The 27,921-nt window shown below is 34.1% G+C and overlaps 1 protein-coding gene across 11 annotated transcripts in view; it reads right to left on the bottom strand.

The window, feature by feature from the left end:
* KDM6A (lysine demethylase 6A) overlaps positions 1-27,921 on the bottom strand; it is a 274,310-nt gene that overhangs the window by 12,542 nt on the left and 233,847 nt on the right. For 8 of the 11 annotated variants that reach the window (XM_058290960.1, XM_058290966.1, XM_058290965.1 and 5 more), the window contains 9 exons: positions 22,848-22,977; positions 21,666-21,771; positions 20,849-21,054; positions 18,580-18,644; positions 18,421-18,495; positions 17,779-17,927; positions 10,235-10,349; positions 6,887-7,074; positions 5,964-6,105 (listed from right to left, as the gene is read on the bottom strand). In XM_058290960.1, coding sequence (XP_058146943.1) covers positions 5,964-6,105; positions 6,887-7,074; positions 10,235-10,349; positions 17,779-17,927; positions 18,421-18,495; positions 18,580-18,644; positions 20,849-21,054; positions 21,666-21,771; positions 22,848-22,977 — 1,176 coding nt within the window. The remainder of the gene's footprint in view (positions 1-5,963; positions 6,106-6,886; positions 7,075-10,234; positions 10,350-17,778; positions 17,928-18,420; positions 18,496-18,579; positions 18,645-20,848; positions 21,055-21,665; positions 21,772-22,847; positions 22,978-27,921) is intronic. The other 3 variants (XR_011647989.1, XR_011647990.1, XR_011647991.1) reach the window with 1 other exon arrangement.

Here is a 27,921-nt window from a genome sequence, read left to right as displayed (position 1 = left end):
TTTTACTGCAGAATTATTAATGTATTTGATTCTAGGGTGCTGTTATAGACCCTGCTGGGAGGGTAAAATACATTGTAGGAACACTGTAGAACTTTTCTAAATTCAAAATTCTGAATACACCTGTCCGAAAGGGTTTAGGATAAGGAACTACAGACCTGTAGTAATTCTTCTGTGAAGTCTTTCCTGAATCTTTTCATTTCTCAGAAGGTCTTCCTCTGTGCTCCCCCACTGATCCATTATCAATATTTCCATTAGAATAAAAGTAACATATTCTAATGATCTGCATGTTTCCCGATTTATTTTAAGCAGCTAGAGAAGTGATCAAAGCCTTTTATCACCTAGCACAATACCAGGGCACCAACTCAGTTCACAATAAATATTTATTGAATGAAAAAAATGAAAATAACTGGGTAGTAGAATGGAGTGAGTAGATTAAGGCATACGGTAAATTTTGCTTACTTGGGCTGACTTACCACTTAACTATGAAGACCTAAAAAGCAACAGACATGTCACACTTTATAGAGTCACAGTATTTAAGAACTAAAAACAATAATTCAGAGTAAAAGTTAAGGACCAGTACTATCTTTGTATTTTCCATTCTACTTCTTACCTCCAGCTGGTATTCTTGTCTTTTAAAATAGTCTATAATCCATATGCTCAAGGTATACTGAATAAATTAAAAAATAATTCAAAAGAGAAAAAAAAAGTATGTGTGTAAAAACTGCAGTTCACACTAAAGATGGTTTAAAATAGCAAATAGGGCAGTTAAAAACATAGGAAAAAATCCAAACACATCTAAAGGTAGCAGTGGGAGAAATGGATAAGGTAAATGGGGACAACAAGATCTGAGGTACTTCACATGCTAGGCTTAAAAATTCAGGTTTAAAAGAAAGTTTACATTTTTGCCTTTGTATATTTAGAATAGTTGGCCACATGGTGACCTCAGCTGAAGTTTCAGGGATGTATCAAAGGGTGGAAAACTAGACTGCTATGGATGGTGAAGTGAACAAAAGATGAAGAAAATCCTTGGGGCTATACATATCTGACGCAAAGCAGAGGGAAGGAATGGCAAGGGAGAAGTATTTATTAAGAATTGGCACAGATCAAAGCCAGAACAAACCAAAGCCACTGGTATGGGTACAACAATTTTACAGCAAACTACACTTGTGGAAAAGGACACTCTGTACCTGCAGCAATACACTTTCCATGCCAGCATCCCCTTTTTACTGTTTTTTAAATAAAAAGTATTCCCCCAGATAGAGCCCCAATTTATCTCCTGTTCCCCTCAAGACACTCACATACCACCAGTCAGCCAACTCCTGCTTCCATTACTCTCAGAAGTTCTGTATTTCCTACAGCCTTTTCTAAGTACTTCTATCCAACTATTTCACTGGCTCCTCAAACTTGCTACTGCTCCCAAACGAAGTCATATCCCATAGATACATTTGAGTGCGTTCACCTAAGACATAATATGGATTGAATTCCTGTCTCTAACCAATTGGGTGATCTCAGGATGTTGTGAGGATTAATTGGGATACAGTCTGTGAAGCACTTTGCTTAGTGATTTGGCCTGGTACCAAGCTCAGTTTATTAACTAGCATTATTACTAAACTGTCTAGCACCCAGACTTGAAAACACAAAGGGTCTTTGATTCATTCTCTCCCTTACCAACCAAAAACTTATCCTATTTATTTTAACTGCTAGAAAGGTCTTTATGACCCTCAAATTAGATCACTGAATTAAAAACCCACCAAAAGCACTCCAACAGAAAAAGCATGCTCTGCCACTAACCAACTTTCACAACTATTTCTTATTCTATTATTGTGCTCAAGCCAGAATGTACCAATTGTTGTCAACAAACACATAGTAGAGTTAGACCATATACACATTTAAGCTCATGGAAATACATAGTAGGGAGGGAAGTCAGTCAGGTAGTGGGGAGATAATGAGGGAGCTGGAGGAAAAGAAGATTACTTGGGTGAGTATGCATCCGCTATTTCTCTAGGTAGTCTGAGTTCCTCTGAGACTCACAGCCGCTTACCATTCTTTAGTGGTTGAAGACACGGTTTTTTCATACAACTTTTCCACATATAAGTCAACTATTTTGTCTGGTGCCCAACTAAAGAAAGGGAATTTATTCTTTCACTAGAGGAAAATCTACCTGTTGGACTTAAGGAGACATGGTAAGTATGTACACTGTATTTTATGGATGATGAGGTATCTTCCTGATTATATAACAATTTGGTCTTAAAGAAGGCTTTAGAAGCTGTTGCTCTCTATTCTCTCTACCTCCACATCTTCACCCATCACACAAATTCACACAATTATCCTTCTCCCCAGAATGCACAGCTTAAAAGACTTCTCTGACTCTATGGGCAAGAAAGAATCCAGTGGATCTGTCACTGCATTATTTTCTATTTATTTGTTTATATCACTATCTTTTACTCGAAGACAGGACCTAGCTCAGTGCACACAGTCAGCAAAAATTCATTAAATGAAAAAAAAAGGCAGCAATGTTGGCTGGTGACAAGTACCTTTTTAGCAAAGGCTGAATGACTATATTTTAAAAAGGAAGCTTATGAAGCAAGAAAGACCTAAGGGTCTGGACTTGTTCTGGTTAATGTTTTCAATGTAATAACAAAAAGAGCTTGCTAATCATACCTCAGTACAATTCAAGCTGGAAGCAGAATTCATAATATAATGAGGAATACAATCAAGATTGAAATGATTGGATATTTTGTAATGCAGGGTAAAATGAAGTGCAGATAAGTACATAGACAAAAACAATCATATGAGGAAAGTATGGGGAACAACAGTATCAACCAGTAATTTTAAGTAGAGAACACCTCAATTTTGTGTCCAATTTCAACATGAGACAACTTTCATAACAAAGATAGTGCAAGTGTCAAGGCCCAGAATTTCGAATATTAAGGACACTGATAAACTAGAAGGAAATCTAGTAGTATGGGAGTTATGAAGATAAGAGGTGAGAGATGTTTAAATTAATGCAGACCAGGTAAAAAGAAGAACAGAATAGGACAACTATCTTTCCTTGATTCCTTTTTCCCTCTTACCCCACATTCTAATCAATGAGCAAGATTGCTGAGCTTTAGGTCCACAGCAGTCCCTAGTTTGATCCCTCTCTCCACCTCCACTGGTAAATCTTTGTCCAGATTGGTCTATACTGTTGCAATTGTCTAATTATCCTCCCTACATCTCACTTGGCTCCTTGCAATCCATTCTCCAAAAAGCAACTAGATTCATTTTCTTAAAGTTTAAATCAGAACCTGTCCCCTGTCCCTCTCCTGCTTAAAATCTTCCGAGACCTGTAGCACACAGAACATATAAACTTCTCACCTATGAGAAGGTCTAAAAGTCCACCTATGATATTGTTCCTGCTCACTTCACTGGGCTTAATGATACCACTCTTTCTTTCCTGAATTTGGCTATAAACACACTGGCCTTTTTGTCCCATAAGCAGGCAAAACAGTTGTTCCCAATTCAGCCTATATTTGTTCTCTGGACCTGAAACGGTCTATCCCTAGATCTTTGCCTGGTTCACTCCATCTCATTATTCTATCTAAACACAGAAGTTATCTGCTCAAACACCTTCCCTGACCACTTCAAAAGTAGCACTCCTGTTGCACTCATCCCTGCAATTCTATTCTATTTTCTCTTCCTTGCATCACTTCTCAGTTAATTTATTTATCTGGTTGGGGATGTGCCTGTCATGCTCCACTAGAGGTTAAGTCCCCCTGAGGGTGGGGATCGGTTGTGCCTAGAACAATGTCTGGCATAGAGTTGGTTCTCAAACACTTGTTGAATGTAATTAATTTTGTATAAACCCCAAATATATTTAGGGAAATAGGACCAAATGACAGATTTTAGGTTGAATTTTAAAGAACTTTCAAGAATTATAGTAAGGCAATGAGAATGTTCAAGAAATTGCTAGGTGACTACAAATTATGGATGCTATAGTAGGGATTACTGCATTGCGTAGGAGATTTAACTAAATGACATTTAAACTCCTTTCCAATGATAAAATCCTTATCTTTCCAAAATGGAATAAGGTGATTCCAATGTATTTGGTTGTTAGGTTTTATTGGCAAAGTGAAGAAAAATAATGGTTCTCACTAAAGGTAACTTGACTTCTGTACTGTGCCATCCCTTTACCTTTAGGTAATCTTTATGCCTACCTCTAACTTACTAAACATATTCAGGGACTTTAGATAACTTTTTTTTTTAAGGTTTTATTTATTCCCCTCCCCCACTGTCTGTTCTCTGTTCCATTCGCTGTATGTTCTTCTGTGTCTGCTTGTATTCTCATTAGGTGGCTCCGGGAACCAATCCTGGGACCTTCTGGAGTGGGAGAGAGGCGATTACTCTCTTGCACCACCTCAGCTCCCCCATTCCGCTACGTCTTCTTATTTTCTCTCCTCTGTGTTTTGTTATGTCATCTTGCTGTACCAGCTCTCTGTGTTCGCTGGCACTCCTGTGCGGGGCGGCGCTCCTGCGTGGGGCGGCATTTTCGCATGGGCCAGCTTGCCCTCACCAGGAGGCCCTTGGCAATGAACCTGGACCTCCTAAATGGTAGATGGGAGCCCAATTGGTTGACCACATCCATTTCCCTAAATATCTTCCCAAAAGTAACACTCCGCTATTCAGAGCAAAGTAACATTTTGAGACATAATAGGATAAGACAGCACCCCTCTCCCAGTTATATTTATAGAGAGAGTATGGTGCCTAGTATTGAATGTTTTAAAGGATTTATAACATTGCTTGCTGTAATTTGGATTTTGTTACCTTCCCCTTATACTTTTTGCCTAGAACTAGACAAAATAATGCAACTAATAAAGCACTGTCATAAGATAATTAATAGGCATGTCACCTTGGCCACACAATTTTTGTTAGAATAAAATTTTGGATTTAGATTTGAAATCATTTTAATCAGCCAGGATTACTTTCAAAAGACAGCATTTTTAAAAACAACACGTTGACCAAATTAATATTCTTGCAGGAAAAATACTTAACATAAATATTATTTTAACAAAGACTTAAACAAACTTACTCTATCAGTGAGTATAAAGCAGCATATTCCAAAATGAATTTTTGAAGACTAATCCTTCTCCCCCAAAAAACTGGTCAAATAAGTTTGGGAAGTATTGTACATTATATCCTTCTCTCCCATTCACAAAACAAATCAACACACAGAGACTATGAAACACTTCACTTAAAAACAAACAAACAAACAAACATCTTTATTTACTCCATCATTTCCCATATTTCTTTGACCAGAACCTCCCATTTTTGGGGGGCTAGGGACAGTAGTGGTAGAAAACACAGTTTAGGGAAACACTGCTATATATATCACTGTTTTAATATTACTTCTAAATATATTTACAAAATAGCTAGGATAAAAGCTGATAAATTAGAAGCCTACTAGGATGTACATATTTAAATTAGGACAGTACATAAAAATTTTTATAACTTGTATGAAGTATTTAAAACACTAAGAAAAGGGACAATTATAACGTGGATAATTTAATTAAAATAATCAGGATTTTTACCATTTTAGTAAAATCTATTAAATTCTAATTTCTCTGAACCAGCAATTATTTTGTGATACCACTCTCTTCCCTTGTTAATAAAGGCAGACTTTCAATATTAAAACTAAAGTTCTGGGAAATCAGGTGGTTCAAAGGGTCATGGGGAAGAAGTGCATGCTTGTGAATCTACTGGTTTAGAATCATTTATACTTTTGTTCCTCTTTGTTTGAGATATTGGAAGGGAAAGTATTTTTAACATGTGGATTCTTGTATTACATTTTACTAAGACTCCTGGACCATTTTATTTTGATATCAACATATTTTGATATCAACATAATTCTATGGGGAAAAAAAGTACTGAAATAGTTAACACTCCCCCAAAAAAGAGGGACTACAGCAGTTTTAGAAAGCACTTACTTAATCATTTCAAAAAGCTTTGGATCTGAGACCTTGATATTTCGTGCCATATTCCAGGAAAGATGAACCATGGGTACTATTGACTTCACACTTTGCAATTTGTTCCATTCGTACCGTTCCACTGCCAATTTATACTGGCAGGCTAGGAAAAAAAAAAAAGTTATAAAGCAACTCAAAGTACCAAAAGATATGAAGAAAACCATTATCACCCTCTCAGGTGATAACTTTGATACCAATTCTGAAAACCTCAAAACACTACAAAAAAAAAATTTTTTTTTTTTTAAGGATAATTATGGTAATAATAATAGCAATCATGGAAAGAGTGCTTATTATGTGCCAGGCACTGTGCTGAGCTATTTTTATACATTATCTCATTTAATCTTTAAAATCACTTTATTAATTTTATTATCCCCTTTATGCAGATGAAGAAATTGAGGTTCAGAGAGATTAAATAACTTGCCCAAGTTGCAAGAGCCAGGTCCTGGACCTAACCCAGGTCCCTCTGGCTCCAAAGGCCATATTCTTAACCTTAAGTGTATACTGCCTTAAGGGAGACAAAACTGAAAGAGATTTTTGACTTAAAAGGGCTCTTCATAAGACATACCAGATAAAAGAAAAATTGGAATGAATAATCACTTTGTTTTCTCCCATAAAGGGTTTATTTTATAAAACAAAATTGAGCACTTAAAAAAATTATTAAAGGTATATCTTCTGTGTATACAAAGATATAAATTTATTATTTGCTGAGATCTGTGATTTTGGAAGAATATCTCCTTGCATAAAATCTTAATTTATAGTATGAGAAATTAAATTCAAGGTAACAAATGGAAATCCAATTGTAAGTTATGTTTTAAGAAAAAAAGAGTAGACCTCAGATATAATCCTTTATAAATTAAACTTTTTTAGCATATTCTTTAAAATACCTGTAAGTGGACCAACATTCCAAGCAATGTTGTTGCACCAGCCAATAGCCTGAACCCAATGCACAGTGCCTGCATTAATCCAGACCAAATCTCCAGGTCGCTGAATAAACCTATATACTGGAACATTTGCTTCATAAAGATCTTCAAGGTTGGGCCACCAAGAACCCATTAGGAAATTCAAATTATTTCTGAAATAAGAACAAATAATGCAAATGGATCATGTGTTTTAATAAGCTTTTTATAAGATTGGAAGATAATGTCAAAAGTTTAATTTCATTGAAATTTAATTGCTCGTTCAGTAAGAGCTACTGTATTTAAGAGTAAAATTAATTACAGCTAAGTATTAGATGGCTTATCCAAAATTAGCATTATTACCTAAATTGATTTTTCAAAGAACCAAGTACAATCCAAAGCTAATTTTAGTAACACATTAACTTTTAATTTCATCTCAATAAAGATTATTTTGATTGAACCTTTCTCCCTGGACAACTGAAGAATCCCTAAAAGGTAAATAGAAGGTAGAGATGACATCAAGTCATTTAAACCATAAACAAGAACAGTATGGCAGATATAAGTAAAGGCAATTCCCCCAATTTCTGAGGGTAAGCAGGAAACAGAAATCACCTCTATTGCTGTTTTGAATCCTAAGCAAGACAAACAAAGGAGATGGATGTTGGTCTCTACAGTTTTTTTATTTTTATTTTTTTTCTATACATTTTTGATGACTGGTTGATTAAAACCATGCAGTTGAAAAAACTGTCAAAAATGAATACTCACACGCACAAATAATCATAATCACTACCATTACCACTTATACATTTTGGAAACATTCTATAGATTACTAAGATTTTATATTAAAATCTAGCTTATTAGTCTCCATCATGATATAGTATTTTTTTTTAAACTACATTAGCAACTTCTCTTATAGAAGAATTTAATAAGATTCAAGTTACTACTACTACAGATTTCATTATATTGGGGAGAACTTGCATAGTGGAAATATTTCTTTAAGCTCTAAGAAATAGCCTTCATCACTTTGTTTCTTGTGCTAAAGTATATATAGTAAAGGGTACCTTGAAACTGTTTTTAGTGGTTTGAATTTAGTCTTTTGTCTAGATCAGGGGTTGGCAAACTATGGCCCATAAGTCAAACTGAGTTTACTGCCTGTTTTGGTAAATAAAAGTTTACTGGCACATAGCACCGCTAGTTCACATTCATGTATCATCTGTAACCACTTTTGTGCTACAGCTACACAGTTGAGACAGAAACCATATGAAGCACAAAACCTAAAAGATATGTGTATTACCTGGCCATTTACAGAATAAGTTTGCCAACCCCAGATCCAGAAACTATCTCTTCCTTTATTTTCTTCCCCCTAAAAAATAAGGCTTGAGACAAGTCTAAAACAGAGTAACAGTGTTAGCCTAATTGCAAAGGATAAGGATTGCTTTACTCTTTAAGTCTAAGTAGATACATTCTAGAAAAAGTTGCCTAAAAAACAAAAACTGGCTACATTCACACAAATCCTGCCCCTATTTCACTCATGCATTGCACTACCATCATAAAAGTAGAGAAACTTTCTATCGAAAAGCAAGCAAGAAAGACCAAATAACAACCAAGTCAGAACTATCAAATTTACAAAAAAAAACCCACATGCATCCTTTATATCCTATATGCAAAAGAATGGTTATTTCAAGACAGATATTATTTAAGGCCATAAAGTAAATTATAGATATGGTCAATATAAGAAGCAACAATCCTTATGTGAAACAAACTTACAGTGAAATGCTGAGGTAGCAACTACCATTTCTGCAACTTTGCAAAATTTAGCTATCCCTTCATACTAAAGCGATGTTTTATTAGCCTCTAGCTCAAGCTTTCAGACATCATCTGTGTATTCTAGTTATCTTTGTTCTTAAGATACCTCTCCATTTGGATAGGAAAGAAAGGTAACCCTAAAAACAGCCAAACCCTACTCAGAAATAATGAAGATCACTGTACTGTAGTTGCAACAATTATACTACCATCTCAAAGTTTAAGGGAAAAAAATCTCTCTGTAGCCAACTGGAGATTTCCACATGACTCTCTTCCTTCTCTGCTACTTTTTGGTCCATAAAAGTAGTAAGTACAGATCAAAGTAGATCAGGTTATTTCATCATATATTTAAAAATTCTACAGCTTTGGCTTTCTTATGAAGTTAAGGAAATCTATATGTTAAATATTGAAGACAGTAAAAGGAGATTATCTCTTGTTTGCTTATAGAAACATTTTGGATTAATATGTATTTTTTCAATGATGATGCACTTCTTATTAAATCAAATGCTTTAATCAAAGATTCTTTAAGCCAAAGTAGAATATTATAAATTAGTATGTGGAATATGCATATAATTAGTTTGCAAAGTAGTCTCACATGTAAACGTTTTAGGTAGTAGGTGGTTGTCTTTATCGAGCTTGGGGGGTTAATTATACCTTATGTATGTATAATTTATGTTTCTGCATTTTTATATTTTTATACCATAATAATTTTCTAGTGTTGTTACTAACTGAAAACATCAGGTGCTCACTTAATGGAGTGTTTTGTTTTTTTTTTTAAAGGAAGTGAATAAGGCTTCATCTGGACAAAAAATTAAACAGTGAAATCAATTCCAAGGCACCCTTTAATACAAGACACAGATATAAAGTGAAGGCTATTTCTAGGATCTTTAAAAAAAGACCACTTCCACTACTGTGAGTTTTTTCTTCTGGAGAAACAAAATCTGAAGTAGTTAATAACAGTTTATAAAATTCTTTTATAGGAAAAGTTGCTAATGTAGTTATTTTGTTGTTTTTTTAGGAGGTATGGGAGGTTAAACCAGAAACTTGTATATGGAAAGCAGGCACTCAACCACTTGAGCTATAGCCACTCCCCTAATGTAGCTTTAAAAAGGATTTATTTCAAGATGATATGACTAAGGATAAAATGTTCAAACTTGAGTTATTAAGAACCAATTAGGGTGATCACAGGAGAATTCCCTCCATTTCTAAAATCATTTATAATAAAACAATTTTCCTTGGAATACACACGTTTCAAATGAAAGTATTTATGCATAAATTTTAAAAATAAGCCTAATGAACAACTCAAATGTTCTATCCTAAATTCATGAAACTGCAGAGAGTGGTTTCATGGCATCTTTCTTACAATATTCTCAATAACACAAAATAATAGGTTTAGAACAAAAACATTTAAAATTAATTTTCTGTTGCATGCTAAGTGAAAACTGGCTACATCCACTAGGAAATTCAGCTTGTCCTTTACAATTACTGCTTTCTAATAATTATGTTTTAGGAAAATTTAGTTCGGAAACCTACTTTTCACAGAAGTCATTCAGAACACCCCAGTAACCTTCTGGAACAACAAACCACTCACAGTCACCTGGGCCAATATTTATGTTAACTGAACAGAAGTTGTTATTTTCTTGATGACCTGTAATGTGAAAGGAAAAAAAAAACAAAAACAAAACATCAGCACATTTGTCTTTAGAAATGAAATGTTAGAAATATCCAATAGGGAAGGCTCCAGTAATTTTCATCAGATTTCTGACATTGTTGTATTTATCTGGTTTTAGAACTGAGTGGGGTCAACTCCTAATTTATTCCTTACGGGCTTCTTTAGAAAGCAGTACAAATTGTGGTTAAGAGGTTGGGCTCTGGAGTGCAGCTCCTTGGCTTAGTCATTATGTGAACCTGGGCAAGTCGCTAAACCTTCCTGCCTCAGTTTCCAACAATTCCTATAAATCACTGGGTTGTTTTAAAGAATGAACGAAATAATGAATGCCTTAACAGTGTCTAATACATGGTAAACAATAAATATTAGTTATTATTGATATCATCATCATTTCTTCTTTGGGAACTAATCCCCATTTTTCACAAGCAGCATTAAAAAGTTGGTAAAAAAAGTAAGAGGTCTGGTTTTCAAAACATAGCTGGCCCCAGGGAGTCACATCAGAAAAAATGGCAAGTAGGGAGTTCTGGAGATCCATCTCTCTCCAGAAACACCAAATGTGGCAAAAACTGTCAGCATCAATCTTATCAGAATTCTGGGAAATACTCAAAGGTTTACAGCAACCACATGAATGCTTACCCAGGAGAAATAGACTTCAGAGAAAAGACATGACAAAGAATAGAGTTACTACAAAAATATTCAAAATGGCTAGTTTTCAACAAAAATTACGATCTATGCAAAGAAACAAGAAAGTATGGTCCACTTACAGAAAAATAATAGAAACTATACCTGAAAAAGAATGGAAATACGCTAAGAGCTAAAGCAAACCATGGACAAAGAAATAAAGGGAACCAGGAGAACAAGGTCACAACAAAGAGAGAATATCAATGAAGAGACAGGAGTTATTAAAGAGAACCAAATAGAAATTTTGGAGCTGAAAAGGACAATAACTGAAATGGAAAATTCACTACAGGGTTCAACAGATTTGAGCATGTAGAAGAATCAACATACATGAAGATAGGACAATTGCTATTATGCAGTATGAGAAGAGGAAAGAATGAAGAAAAATGGACAAAATAAAAAATCAATACAAAAGAAAAGAAAAAAAATGGACAGAGCCTAAGAAACATGTGGAGCACAATAAAAGCTGCCACCATATTCATGGGAGTCCAGAAGAGGAGGAGCAAGAGAAAGATACAAAAAGAATATTTCAAGAAATAATGATAAAAAACTGCACAATTTGATATGACATGAATCTACACGTCCAAGATGCTTGACAAACTCTAAGAAGGCTAAAAACTCATGGAGAGCCACACTGAGACACAAAGAAACTATTGAAAGACAAAGACAAAGAGACAATCATGAAAGCAGCAAGAGAGAAGCAAATTGTCATGTACAAAGATCCTCGATAACATTTAACAGCAGAGTTGAGGTTGGAAGACAGGGAAATCACATTTAGAGTGGTGCAAGAAAAAAAAATAAAATGTCAACTAGGAATTCTGTATCTAACAAAAGTATTCTTCAAAAATGAAAGTGAAATTAAGACATTCCCAGATTAACGAAAGCTGAGATATTCATTGCTAATAGACCAGCCCTGACAAGAACTGCTAAAGAAGATCAAAGTACACTAGACAGTAACTTGAAGCCATGTGAAGAAATAAAGAGCACTGGGAAAGAGAACTATATAGGCACATAAAAGTCTATATTATATTTTTGGTTTGTAGTTCTTTTTTCCCTATATGACTTAAAAGACAAATACATGAAACAATATAATCTATAATGGCCAGACAAAATACAAAGGTGCAATCTGTGACATTAACAATATAATGGGGAGGGTCAGGTACACAGAAGCAGAATTTTTGTACACTATTGAAACTAACCTAATATCACTTCAAACTAGGTTGTTGCAAATAGCAAAATGGCAAAAAAAAAAAAAAGCCATTCTGTATCCGTAATTTAAGTGTAAACAGATTAAAGTCTCCAATTAAAAGGCAGAGTGGCAGAATAAAAAAACATGATCCAACTATAGGTTGTTTACAAAAGACATTATATCCAAAGAGAAATAAGCTGAAAGTAAAAGAATGACAAAGGATATTCCATGCAAACCAAATTCAGCAGTATAAGAGTGGTTCAACATATGAACATTGATCAATGTGATATACCATGTTCACAGAATGAAGGGAAAACACCCACACTCACCTCAACTGATGTGGAAAAAGCATTTGATAAAATCCAACAACCACTCTTGATAAAAGCACTTAACATACTAGGACTAGAAGAGAACTTTCTCAACATGATAAAGGGCATATATGGAAAAACCCACAGCTAACATCACACGCAATGGTACAACACCGAAACTTTCTTCTTTAGATCAGGAACAAGATCAAGATGCCTACTCTCACCACTTCCTAGTCAACACTGTATTGGATGTTCTACCCAGTGCAATCAAGCATGCATGCATGCATGCATGCATAAATAAATAAATGGCTTCCAAATATTAAAGAAGGAAAACCATATTCACAGATGACATGATCTTATGTATAGAAAATTTTAAAAATATATATCCATACACCAAGAACAAAAACCAAACAAAAAACTCATTAGAGCTAATAAACAAGCAAATGAAATTGCAGGATACAACATCTACATGCAAAAACCAGTTGTCTTTCTATACACCAGCAATAAGTAATCCCATAAGGAAATTAAGAAAACAGTTCCATTTATAGTAGCATCAAAAAGAATAAAGCACCAAGGAATAAATTTAACCAACGGGGTACAAGACTCAAATGCTGAGAACTATAAAACATTGCTAAAGGATATTAAAGGTCTAAATAAATGGAAAGATAGTCTGTTTTCATGGACTGGAAGACTTAATACTATAAAGATGGCAGAAGTCTCTAAAGCTATGTATAGATTCAATAGAATCTCTATTAAAATCCCAATAGTCATTTTCACAGAAATGAAAAAGTCGACCCACATACACCCAAAAAAATCTTGACAAATAAAGCCAGAAGACTCATACCTTCTTGATTTTAAATTTTACTAAAAGCAACAGTAATCAGAACAGTGTGGTACTGGCATATAGACATACAGACCAATGGAATAGAATTCAGAATCCAGAAACAAACAGATGAACCTTGGTGAGTGTATTTTCAAGTAGAGTGAGAAAACCAGGAGAAAGGAGAGTCTTTTCAAGAAATGTTGCTAGGAGAACTGGATAAACATATGCTAAAGAATGAAAGTGGACCCCTACACTATATAAAAAATTAATCAAAGGGAAACGGACTTTGGCCCAGTGGTTAGGGCGTCCGTCTACCATATGGGAGGTCCGCGGTTCAAACCCCGGGCCTCCTTGACCCGTGTGGAGCTGGCCCTGCGCAGTGCCGATGCGCGCAAGGAGTGCCGTGCCACGCAAGGGTGTCCCCCGCGTGGGGGAGCCCCACGCGCAAGGAGTGCGCCCGTGAGGAAAGCCGCCCAGCGTGAAAAGAAAGAGCAGCCTGCCAGGAATGGCGCCGCCCACACTTCCCGTGCCGCTGATGACAACAGAAGCAGACAAAGAAACAAGACGCGCAGCGAATAGACACCAAGAACAGACAACCAGGGGAAGGGGGGAAATTAAATAAATAAATCTTTAAAAAAAAAATTAATCAAAGATTAATAGATAAAAGACCTAAATATAAGAGAACTAAAACCATAAAACTCTCAGAAGAAAACAGGGGTAAGTTTTCATGACCTTGGATTTGGCAATGATTTCTTAGACATGACACCAAAAGCAAAGTCCGAAAGAAAAGGAAAAAAACCAGATAAACTGGAATTCATAAAAACTTAAATATTTTGTGCAAAGGACACCAGATAGTGAAAAGAAAACCTACAGAATGGGGAAAATATTTATAATTCATATATATAAGGGTTTATTATCTAGAATATATATTAAAACTCTTAACAAAGACGAAAATTCAATTAAAAAATGTACAAAGACTTGAATAGACATTTCACCAAAGAAGATACACAAATGGCCAACAAGCACAAAATGTTCAACGTCATTAGTCATTAGGGAAATGTAAAGCAAAACCACAATGAGATACCTTTTCACATTTACTAGGATGGTTATGAGTTTAAAAAAAAAAAAGGAAAACTAGTGTTAATGAGGACGTGGAGAAAATGTAAATGGTGCAGCTGCTGTGGAAAAGTCTGGAAGTTCCTCAAAAAGTTAAACATAGAATTACCAAATGATCTAGCAATTCCATTCCTAGGTATACACTCAAAAGAATAAGAAACAGGTATTAAAAAATACTTGTTTATGGGAATCTTGTCTTTTATGCAGGATTGTTCTATAAACCTACAAACTTCTCTAATAAAGAAAAATATATAAAAATAAAATACTTGTACATGAATGTTCATAGCAGACTATTCACAGTAACCAAAAGGTGGTAACAACCTAAATGTCCATCAAGGAATGAATGAATAAACAAAACATGATATATCCATAACAAAGGAAAATATTATTTAGCAATAAAAAGGAATTAAGTTCTGATTCATGCGACAACACAGATGAACCTTGAAAACATGCTAAGGGAAGAAAGCCAGACACAAAAGGGCACATGTATGATTCCATTTATATGAAACATGCAGAATGGGTAAATCCATACAGACAGAAAGCAGACTAGTGGTTACCAGAGGCTGGTAAGAGGGGAGAGCAGGGAGTGACTGTCTAGGGAATAAAGGTTTTCCTTTCTCGGGTGAGGAAAATGTCTTATAACTAGATAGATGTGATGGATGCACAACAACTATAAATGCGCTAATTTTTATTGACACTTTAAAATGGTTAAGTTTAATTAAATTATGTGAATTTTATCTCAGTAATAACAATAAAAATGTAACACCCTGAGTTATATAAGTCTGTTTCCTACACAGGTAGATGGTTGGAATCACTCATGGCATGGACTATAAATAAACTCTAAATGGTGGGACCTCACCATCCAAGTAAAAATCTCTGAGAGAATCTGTATAGTTTAGAACATACATGTCTAAATGTCAACATCATTATATCGGGTATCACATTTATGTGTGTAACTCCAAGAACAAAGTGTTGCTCCATAAAGAGGTAATCAAAATAATGTTTCTCAAATTGAACTGAACTAATTAAACTATACAACATTTCTTTTAAGACTATGCTGTCTAATACCATAGTTATTAATATGTGGCATTTGTGCACTTGAAATGTGGCTAGTGTGAATTGAGATGGGCAGTAACTGCAAAGTACACAGTAGATTTCAAAGACTTAGTACTAAAAAACTGAAAAATGTCAATAATTCTTATTCTGATTAGAGGTTGAAACGATAATATTTTGAAAACACTGGGTTAAAATATTTATTAAAATTAGTTTCACATATTTCTTTTTCCTTTATATAATATGGCTACTAGACAATTTAAAATCATATATTTGCTTGTATTTTATTTCTAGTGGACAGCACTACCCTTAGAGAATTCCTTAAGGTTCCATAGGGCACTGTAAGAAAACTAATGGCATAAAAACAAACAAAAACTCCAAAACACCTTAGGCACAAGTGACAAACACGTAAATCTATGAAGTTTGCTTTTTCCCTAAATTTGTAATGAAAAAGGGCATTTCTTTTTGATTTGAGGATATTATTTGTATAAAATAATTAAAATTGGATAGAAGATATTCCCAACTTAAATGAATTTTAATAGGTCTAGTCCAATATTACATAAGGACAATTAACTAAAGAGAGCTCTAATGACAATATTTATGTAGGTGTTTAAGGACAGAGTAGGGTCCAGAACATAGGTCTCCAGCCATTTGGTCGAGAACTTTTTCTACTTTATCTTAGATAAAATATCACAGAATTGGGTTTCAATGTCCTGAAGATAAATACCACAACCTAATGGTTCTAATCCTGGCTGTACAGTAAAATTCCCTGCGAAGCTTTTTAAACAAATATACTGATATCTGGATCCCAACATCCCCAGAGATTAATCAATTATATACATTTTAAAAGCTTACCAGGAATTTCTAATGAAAACACTGACTTTCATTACCTAGGAAGCAATCTTAACCCTATTTTGAAACAATTTTTTCACTATGATTCAGTAGGAAGGTAATAAAGATGGAAACCGTCTGGTTTTCAAACCATGTCTGCTGCACAAACAAACAGAACACCTGAGGGTGATATGCATCAGTACAGCAGAAATGGTTGTCATCAGTGTGTTTCCCAACTGATCAATGCCTGGATGGTAGCAATTGTTAATTACTTAGAGCATCACTGTGGAAATTCCATATTAATTCAAGGGACCACACAAAGAAGATGGTATTCTGGTATTGGATGAATATGAAGTCTAAAGCCAATGTAATTCATTTTATAAATGAAGGAAAAGACCCGGAGAAGGAATGGGACTTGCCAGAAATCACAAGTCTAGTTAGTAGTGACATACAGACCAGGATGAGTCAAGTAATGTCTCATTATCATCATATGTTTTTTAAACTGTGAGTTGCAACCTGATTTTTGGACTGTGACCTAAAATTTCTTTTTTAAATAAAAGAGAATGGAACAGATGAGAAAATATATTATTCCATGAAACATTTTTAATATACATATATGTACAATAGATTGTGATATAAAATTTATTTCTTACTATGATTGTGGTTGAAAAAAAGAAAAGTTTAGAAACTACTGGACTCTGCCACACTTTGTAGTATAGTAGATGGGATCAACAACAGAGTCTCTGGGCCAGAAAGTCTTTATTTCTCCAGGAGTGCTCCAATGATCCCTTTCCAGATTAAATTAATATTATCATCATTCCAGGGCTATTATATTTTTTAAAAAAGAGAATGCAAAGGAAAAAATTCTTAATAGTCTGAGTCTAGTTAAAGAGACTAATATTTTAATAGGAACAGTATTTCAGTTTTATTCATTGTAAATGGAAAGAATCTAATTCTCTATACATGTTTCACATTTTGATTAATTTTGTTTTTTCTAGGGAAATGGACTTGGCCCAGTGGTTAGGGCGTCCGTCTACCACATGGGAGGTCTGCGGTTCAAACCCCGGGCCTCCTTGACCCGTGTGGAGCTGGCCCATGCGCAGTGCTGATGCGCACAAGGAGTGCCGTGCCACGCAGGGGTGTCCCCCGCGTAGAGGAGCCCCACACGCAAGGAATGTGCCCCGTAAGGAGCGCAGCCCAGTGCGAAAGAAAGTGCAGCCTGCCCAGGAATGGTGCTGCACACACGGAGAGCTGACACAACAAGATGACGAAATGAAAAGAAACACAGATTCCCATGCAGCTGACAACGACAGAAGCGGACAAACAAGAACACGCAGCGAAATAAATAAATCTTTAAAAAAAAAAAATTTGTTTTTCAACTATGTAAGATATGTTAGTTCATAAAAGTACCTGGTGTTCTACTCCCTGGAACTTTCATGTATAGCTGAACTGTGTTCATGCCCAGTATGGTATGACCAACGTGGCTTAGAAGATTTCCTGCTGATACCACACGCACAAAAGCAGGAAGTTTAGTCAGCTCATGTAGCTGCAACTTCCACCTGCAATAAAATAGCAAGCAATTTAAGAGTGAAACCCTGCTACAAATATTTGTGGAAATTAAGCATTTCTTCAAAACCGTGTGTTCTGATTAAGAAAACAAAACACAAATCTATAAATATTTTACTTTTACAGATATGAAATTCTGCAATGTTTGCATTTTTCCCAAGAAAAATTCCTAACAAATAGCAATTACTCAAAAGCAGCATAAAAATTATGGACTAAGTAAACGAAGGGGAAAATGTACTATTTTTATAATTGTATTTTATAATTGTATAATTAGCATATAGTTGGGGTCTTCATAAAATAATTGTACAAGGGCCTTAAGTAAAATCTAATTGTAAAACCTAGCAAAAAACAATTTAGCTGAAGATAACATGTCTAATTGAAAAGAAAAATGACAAAGGACAAAATAGAAGATGAAACTGTAGACAATTTCCAGTCTTGGATACTTCTTTGTGTCAGTTCGTGGAAATACAACTAATAAGGACTTACTTTTTGTCATCAGACAGGTCAATGTTGGTCCCAAACTTTATGGTTTTAAAGGGTCCTTTCCTCCTCCTCCCGGAACTTCGACAGAGAGAGACAATATTAAACAACAATAATAAAAACACTTTAAACAGAAATACTAAGTGGACATTAAAAATTACTTACTTATCTGAAGATGTAGATTCACTATCTGAGTGGTCTTTATGGTGACTTCTTTTCTCATTTTCTTCCTACAGATTAAGCAAAAAGTATTTCAGTTTAGAATTCTATAACAGGCTACTATTTCCATCATACAACTGGAAAAAAAATCAAATTTACATTGAAATGGTATTATCTATGTTTTGAAACTAAGTTTCTTTAGGTCTTCATATGAAAATTGCTTCAAAGACCACACTGAATAAAGACCCAAGAAAAGCCAAAGCTCACTGGCATGGTACTCAATCTCCTCTACCAGCCACAAAGTTAAAACATGTATACATTTTACATTTACTGTGGTCCAGTAAATTTCCAAAAGATAGGTAAATTTCATTTGAAATCATGTCAGGAGTATTTGGGGGGAGAAATGAAAAATAAAACAAACAGCAATAGCTAAGAAATGGCATTTTATCAGGGAAAAAAAGATTATGCTACAAAGAAAAAAAAAACTCAACAGATTTTTGTACTTGCCCCATATTAAAAAAAAAGAGAAAAGTTAAGGAAAGTTCAGGCCTAAGAAGTACCAATGTTGGTTACTAATGGCAAGGTGACAAAGCAACACAACAATTTACTAAACAACAAAAGTACATGAATGTGTACATAACTACATATTTATAAAAGGTAGAAAGTAAGATGCTCTCCATTCTTCATTATGATACATGGAGGCTGTTCTTCCTGGGTTAAATTTTTTTGCCACAATTAATTATACATGAATAATAAAATACAACATTATTAAGGAAATTAAGTGCTGGATAGATATAGGTGCTTTTTAATGTAAATATTATTTACAATTCTTCTGTCTCAGACACAGTATCTCTTAATACTGTCCTAAGATTTCTGAGTTGGCAATAATTACATTTTTGCCTCTCTTTAAATGTATAGTTTCTAAATATTTCTTAAATTTTTCACATATAATGTTCCATGCCTGAAAGCACACTAAAAACCATCCTCTCTTTGTTTATGGATCCCTTCCTACTTAAATACTCTGCATTTTATTCTACTGACTTTTCATCTCTTTCAAGTTTTTCTTTGATGATCTTTGATAGCTGCTTACTATTCTATATTCAGACCATACTTTACCACATAGTTTAAGTATCTCAAAAGTTTCAACTACAGAGATTTAAATGAACAATGAGTTTATGTAAGTCATAAAAGTTACAGGACAGTTTTTATTAGATGAATTTCTTTATAGCATATGGGAGTGGCAGCAAGGAAAGCAAATACTCAATTTACAAATATAGATGCCACTTTGATTAAAAAAGTGAACACAGGGCATAATTTTAAACATTTTTCAAAGATAAGCAAATCTAATGAACAAAGCCTTTCAAATACTTATAAGTTTCAGCTGTAGAACATGAGGGGGAAAAAAACAACTTAGTACAGTCAAATGTATGAGTAATACATTTAATAATCTAATTTCTGTGGTTGTTTTATTCACTTTGTAGAAGAATTCAGAAAGTTCTCATGGTGTTAGAGGACTCGAGTAATGCTTCACTGCCAAAAGGTCCTACTGGGTCTTTTAATAACAATTCTCTGATTATTATTCAATGTTTTTTGCTTTAAATTTTCCATATATTTTGAATAATTTCTGCCTCTCCCTCAGTTTTCTCTCACAGTCTGAGATTGGGAGAACACTAAGATTTCCTGGAGGTATTATCTATCAGATAATACTCATCAGAGAAGAAAAAAAGCGGGTGGGGGGGTAAGACCAGGGATTCTGCAAGCATAAAGTAAATCTGAGACTAAATTAATCCCTCTATATCAGTGTTTTTCAACTGGGGGTGATTTTTGTCACCAGGGGACATTTGGCAATGTCTGGAGACATTCTTGATTATCACACAGGGCTCTGAGGAGTTGGGTTGGTGCTACTGGCATCTAGTGGGTAGAGGCCAAGGATACTACTTCATATAGGACAGCTCTCCATAACTAAGAATTATCCAGCCCAAAATGTCACAGTGCAGCCCAAAATGTCAGCAGTGCTGAGAGTAAGAAACCATGCTCTAAATAGAAACATTCCAGAAAATGAGGAGGCATTTCACTACACAGTAACTCTGTTTTCTCATAACAATATCAACCCATAGGTGCACTTAAACTTTAGTAAGAACAAACTGGATAGCACTTAACAGAGTATTTTATATATCCATAAAATAACCAGATGTTTACAAAAGTAACGTGCCCTTTCAAAACTCTAAAATAATCTTTAAAACCCTAAAATGATCTTCAGGAAGTAAATACTTACTCTCAGTGATTCCTGGAATGAGGAGGCCTGGTACTGTGCATATTTAGCAATTGTAGTATGAGATCTATTACTTTCACAATGCCAGATTTTCTTCGTTCCAGTGGGATCCCAGTTTTCATCTGCTGGCTGCAACAACTGTGTCCTCACTTCTACCATATGTTCATTGTTAGCTTCTACCAAAGTTTTGGTAGAGAAAAGGCCCAGGTCTTCATAAATAAATAAATGTAGTTAATAAATAAAAAATTTTTATTTGGAATATTATTTTTTCAAGTGAATTTTTTTGAGGAAAAAAAAAAAAGGGAAGTACTTTATCAGTTCCATCCAGTTCCCCTAAATACCAACCAGGGCCTCTGCACACCCTCAGTTCCAGGTTTGCACAACTAATATACTGAAGCCCTAGAGCTAATCATCATGCCACCCCAACATACACAGAATCAAGGGTCCAGGGACTGAAGTTTTACTTATTTAATTTTTGGAGATGCCAGGAAACACCCAAGGGGCTACAGTATTTCAAATTTCATGTATATTTTATATTTAAAATTTCATCAGTTGATGTAAATCATAACTGCATAATTAGGCCAAAATAAAGGCTAAATTTAAAAATCACAAATTGTCAATAACCAGTATCATTTTATATCGACATCATGGATTACAGAAGTGATACACATGCACATATATTTCAAGTCAGGAAAATACTAAAATGAAAACATGAAGAACTGAAAAATATCAAAAATCACAATGAATTTCTGCCAGTGTTTTTAAAAGTTAAAAGTGTAAAATGAACATATAATTTATTTTTATTAAATCTAAAGCTTACCTAACTTAAGAGCTCCAGCAAGGCCACGTATTACTGTAACAGGATTGTTTGGATTTGTACAAAATTGATGTAATGGAGGAAAGAAAGCATCGCGTTTATTTTCCAACTGTAAAATTAAAATGCATGGTTAGAGCTCAGAAAAATGGGACTCTTGTTTAAATATTATGCCCAAAATCATATTCATTTATCACATTGTAAATAAATAATGCATTATGCATTGATATTCCTGTTGTTATATAATGGAACAAAGTATGAGGGAGAAAAAAATTTAAATAAAACTTCAAAATAGAGTTTTGAAAAATATTATCAAAATGAAAGCAGGCTAAAGATCCATAAAAGACAAATCTTAATTTTGTATCTTTTCCCTCAAACCTCTTTTAAAAGGCTTATTCCACCTCTATTTCAGAACCTCCCTTACATGATAAGGGATCAATAAATATTATTTGGAGGGAGGATTAATATGGCAGCATTTGGACTCTAGAGGGCAAAAAGGGCCAAATCTACAAAAACAAACTCTAGAATCATTTTACTGATGCAAGATCACTCTGGCTAAGTAATTACCCTAAACTTCATAGTTTATTTTGTTGTTGTTTGGGCTAGAAGTGGAAGATAGAAGGAAAGGGGATAGGAGGATTTATTTGGGAAAAACATAAATTTTTTTTTTAAAGTTGCTTTGATTTATAAACCTCCTGTATCAGATGTCTAAGTTACTGTAAATTAAAAATAGCCAATTCGAGTTGTTTTAAATAAACTATTAAGTTTATTAATGATATACATCTACTGACACATTTTACCATTCTCACTCACAATAGATGATATTCTTTTTTTGGTCAATGCATTAAATGGAATGAATGGTGAAGTTTCCGTACAACTAGTAGGAGATACAATTTAGCCTTAGAATGCAGTTTACTCAAAAAAAGTTATACTTTTAGGTAACTTCTGCCTAATACTGCTCAAAATTGGGATATGAAGAAGTACTTCATGCTACTCTTATATACTAAACAGCTGAGAAGGCATTTTAAAAATGTTATTACGAAATCTTTTCCCCCAAATATTCAAGCTGCTGCCAATAATTTTAATATTTCCTAAAGGGCATCCTTATTGATTTAAGGAAAGATCTTTTAAAAGACAGGTAAGAGCAAACAGAGGCTTTATTTTTCTAGTTAGTCAATTCAGACTCACATAAATACTAGGTGTAGGTGGATTCAACTTGTCCTTTGGCAAGGGAGGGTATGGTGAAGATGGTGGTCTTGGAGGCGGACATTTATCCAACAAAATGCTACTGTTAGACAAGCCATTTTTACCTAGATTCCTTAAAAAAAGAAGGGAGAATAAATCAACTGTACATTTATTAAAAAATCAGGGGGAAATCCTGAATTAAATCCTAATTAAATCATGAGACATATGGATGAATACACTCAGTCCGTGAGATTTAGATTCTTCAGGACATAAATAAGAACAATTATTAACTTCAGCAAAAACATCTTGATTCTTAGATTTTCCATTGAAGAAATAATAACAAAGTCCTTCTTCCTATGTCTCACCTTAGCAATTACAACCAGAATAACTTTGTGACATCTATCAAACATGAAAAGATCTTTTCTTCTTTTTTTTTTGAAATCTGAAGAGAATTTCCTGTGTAACTTTCAGTAAAAAATGTCAGCAAAACCCCAATCTACTAATTTTACAGCAAAATTATGCCAGTTTTTAAAGACAGATATAGATGCTATCTATTCTGATACTGTATATAATTATTACTTACTAGTATTTGGATTATTCCTCTTTAATGAAGGTATTATATGTTAATCTATAAATTTTTAAAATACAGAATTATTCCCACACAATAATTCTTTTAGTGTAAATATAAAAGGAAGATATTTCCAATCTCTTAAATTTTCTACCCAACTCATAAAACCAGCAGGATATAATTTTAGAGCTCACTCAATTATTATGAGCTCAAAAATAATCAATGTATTAAAATACCAAGTACTCTTAAGGTATTAAAATTTAAGATAAGAATTTGAAAATTGTAATTATTGTGGGCAGTTAAACAATTAGTAGCTGTGTTTAAGAAGAAATTATTTGTTTTTCATAACAAATTATAGAATAACACAAGCTGAAACAAAAATAATTTTCATTATTTTGCTGTTTTTGATACACCAGGAAAATTGTGCAAACCAGCCCTTTTTGGTTGGCACTAATTAAAACTAAAGTTTGAAATTCAACTACTCCAGACTTTTGAGATGCCATACTAAATAGCACCATGGGTATGTCACTTTCCTAATTTTCCCAATTATAACTCCAAATAAAAACAAGAGTTTGTGGCAGGTTCCAAAGAAATGAATTAAGTTATATGTTTTATAAACAAATGTAAGAATATTTATTAAACTAGAATTTTAAGTTTAACTATCAAATAAGCTCAAAGTTTACACAAATGACTATTCTACCTAACTGAATTTTCACCCACATATTTAAAGAAAGACATGACACATTTAATCTTTTAAATTTTGGTGTGAAATTGACACTAATTTATAAACTGCATAGAAATTTTGCTTTTATTAAGTATAAAATACCTGAGACTGGTAAAGAAACAATTCAAGTATTATCATTAAACCAATGCAAGATTGAATAATCACAATATCCACATAAGTAATCATTGATTTTCATGCTGATATGTCTAAATCTTCGCCTTTAGATTGTAAATAAAATGTGATTGAATACAAAATATTTGTTTTCCAGAGCAGATTAATGTAAAGTAAGTTATTAATATTTTAAGAAATTTGAAAATATGGACCAAGTATTAAAAATGTGCTATTCAAGATGTTACTATCAAGCAAAAATACTACACAATTAGACAAAAGGTACTATGTATTGTTTGATTCCATCTACACAAAATATAAATACAAATAAATTAGAAAGGTGGAAACAGAATTGCAGCTAGTATGGCAGGGAAAGGAGAGATTGAGAGGTGATTATTAAGGAGTTTTTTTTGTGTTTTTTTGGGTAATTATTGGATTAATGAAAATGCTCTAATATTGATCAAAGTGGGAAACGGACTTTGGCCCAGTGGTTAGGGCGTCCGTCTACCACATGGGAGGTCCGCGGTTCAAGCCCCGGGCCTCCTTGACCCGTGTGGAGCTGGCCCATGCGCAGTGCTGATGCGCGCAAGGAGTGCCGTGCCACACAGGGGTGTCCCCCGCGTAGGGGAGCCCCACGTGCAAGGAGTGCACCCATAAGGAGAGCCGCCCAGGGCGAAGGAGGGAGCAGCCTGCCGAGGAATGGCGACGCCCACACTTCACACTTCCCGTGCCGCTGACGACAACAGAAGCGGACAAAGAAACAAGACGCAGCAAAAAGACACAGAAAACAGACAACCGGGGGAGGGGAGGGGAATTAAATAAATAAAAATAAATCTTTAAAAAAAAAAAAATATTGATCAAAGTGATGAATGCACAACTCTTATTATATACAAAATACTACTGATTGTACACTTTGGATCGATTATATGCTTTATGAATATGTATCAATAAAATCGATTTTTTTAAAAAACTGACTACTATAAAAGAATATCTCATGCTAATTAAATGTGGCATCAAAATTTAAACTTCTATAATATTCTGGGCATTGGGAGATGAGACTAGAAAACAGGGTTTGACAAAGTAGTAGAATTCTGCCTCTATCATTTCTACAGCTCTGTACCAATAACAGTAACAATAACAATAATGAAGGGATAAACAGAAAAGTAAAATAACAGAAAATGTATCTGCCTATATTTTAAAGTAGAAAAGACAAAGGTGAGACATGACCAAGGAAGCTGATATTGATTCAAATACTTAAATGTTGCAATGACTATTTTAAATGATAAAATAAGAAAAGGTGTTGTAACTGCCTTCTAATGTATGGCAACGATCATCAAAATACCAAGGTGAACCAAGCAAGGGCCAGATTAAAGAGAACTATTACTATGAAAACTATGTATGTGAAAATAAGAGGGTACTCAGGAAAAATATATTATATCTAGCAGTTTCATACTATGTTTCAAACACTACCTACTTATTAATGTAGAGCCAGAAACAAATAGGAATTTACCTAAAAGAACTGATCTATGTAGTTATATATACAGCAGCATAGGCTTTTCTTCCCACTTAAAATATACTTATCAATTATAATGCAAAGAGCAGGGCTGTGAATAACAGAAATAGACTTTATCACCTGACCATGTAAGTGCCTAACACTTTTCGTAACACTACTAGTCAAATAATGAAACTTTACTATAACAAGTCAAAGTGGAGAAAGGAGTTGAAGCTGAAGAAAGTAGATGCTGGAAAGAATTAAGAGATTATCCCATTTTGAACCCCCTTTCTCCCATTTTGAAATCCTTTCCCTGAGCAAAGTAGAGGAGGAAGAAATTACGACTTGGCCAATTATTTAAAATACTGACTTAATATATTTTCAGGTTTACCCACATCATTTGGTAGAGAAACAAAAAAGAGTCCTCTCTGTAGGTGAACCAATCAACATTTTTAATTATCTTTCCCTATGAAGCAACTTGTGCCTATGTCACTCTCTCCTTCTCTGAGTTCTGGACTTCTGTCTAGTGCAGGCTACTCATCATGGAACACAATGACAAACAACATAACAATATTATACCTATCATTATATCATCCTGACTTTTTCTTCAGATTTTTAACTCCAATTTATCAGAGCCCCATGCCCCCAATCTCTTCATTAATAAACTGAGTCCTAGAATTACTGAAATAACTCAAGCAAACCCCAGGGGTCTATGGTGCTTTGATGAATTTAGCTATATACAATGATAATATTGCCTGTAAGAATTAAAAGCTGAAAATCAAGCTGTAAGAATGTACCTAAAGTGAAAAAAATAAAAATTAAAAACCCAAACAAAAATACTCTAAAGTGAATGTGCATACAACACCTCAAAAATGAAATGAAAGATTATAATCTTTAACACATTAAGAAACACAATTAGATGGTGATAGCACAAGACTTTATTAATGAAAACTTAAAATAACTGCTACTGTATATTATTTATAACTTGGGGATCAAAACCATAGCTCCATGAAACTCTTTCCAACAGTATTCCTCCAGAACATCCTTAGGTCCCATTCACCTCCTGTGATGTTAAGTTTTGGACCTCTAAAATTTCCCCCATTTTCTAGCAACTGTTCTAAGTCTACCAGCAGAGTAGCAGCAGCATTATCTAGGAAACAGGAGAGAATGCCTCAACAGCCAAGTAGGGAGCAGGTAGAACGCAGTAGAAATTGGAGGCCAGCCAAAGTACCATGCCTGAGAATAGTCCAATGTAGCATTTAATCTGGATAGTAAAACACTCCTATTTTCTTTAGGCCCAGAGTTAAAGTGAATGATAGTGTAACTTATAGACAAAAATAATATAAAACTCTAAAATTTCTAAAGGAAAGCAAATTTTAGAAATTCAGGAACCTTGTTATATGCTTTAGAAGAATTTGTTGGATTTAGAGCTCATCCAACATGGTTTTAAGTTACTGACATATAAGAGTCTTGTAAAGCAGTTAGGATTAAATACAGTAGTCACTATGCTGATAGGCCACTAAGGAAAATGCTGCCACCAATAAGAAGCCAACAGACAACACAAAAAGAATAAAAAAAATATGAAAAAGATGCAATTTTTGCTTTAGTTTAAGTCAGAACTAGGATAAAAGCTAAATAGTTTTAAAACAACTGTCAAAAAATAATGAAAAGTAACAGAAGCTACAACATACATCAGAAGGTATTTTAAATTCTCAATTTAAACTCAAATAGCTTTTAAAGTAATGCTACTGGCCAAACTATGGTATTATAGTTCCAGTATCAATTAATTATAACTTTATATGCAAAGTTAATTCTTCCTCTTACTTGACTCTACTGTTCCTACCTCATGCCCCTCCCAAGCAGCAAACAATATAAAAGAATAAAATTTAATTTCATTTTAGTTGTTTGTCAGTGACAAAACATTTACTGTTTGGCCCATGATACGTTCTCATAAAATAATCTGAAAAGCAGAAGGATAACCAAACTTTTCGATAGCAATAAAGGAGATACACATAAGCACTAGAAATTGCAGGAAGAGATTCATATAGATATTAAGTGAGAATTGCTTTAAGCTTTGAAATGCAAAAGATATATTCAACTGTCAATGGAGACAAACTAGAACTAATGTTTATATTTTCTGTTTATAGGATGGTTATTTTCTAGATGTTATTTTATAACAATCTAT

This window comes from Dasypus novemcinctus, chromosome X, assembly GCF_030445035.2.
Source record: "Dasypus novemcinctus isolate mDasNov1 chromosome X, mDasNov1.1.hap2, whole genome shotgun sequence".
NCBI classification, from domain to species: domain Eukaryota; kingdom Metazoa; phylum Chordata; class Mammalia; order Cingulata; family Dasypodidae; genus Dasypus; species Dasypus novemcinctus.
The sequence above is the reverse complement of the archived record's forward strand: the minus strand, read 5'-3'. Positions and strand labels throughout refer to the sequence as shown.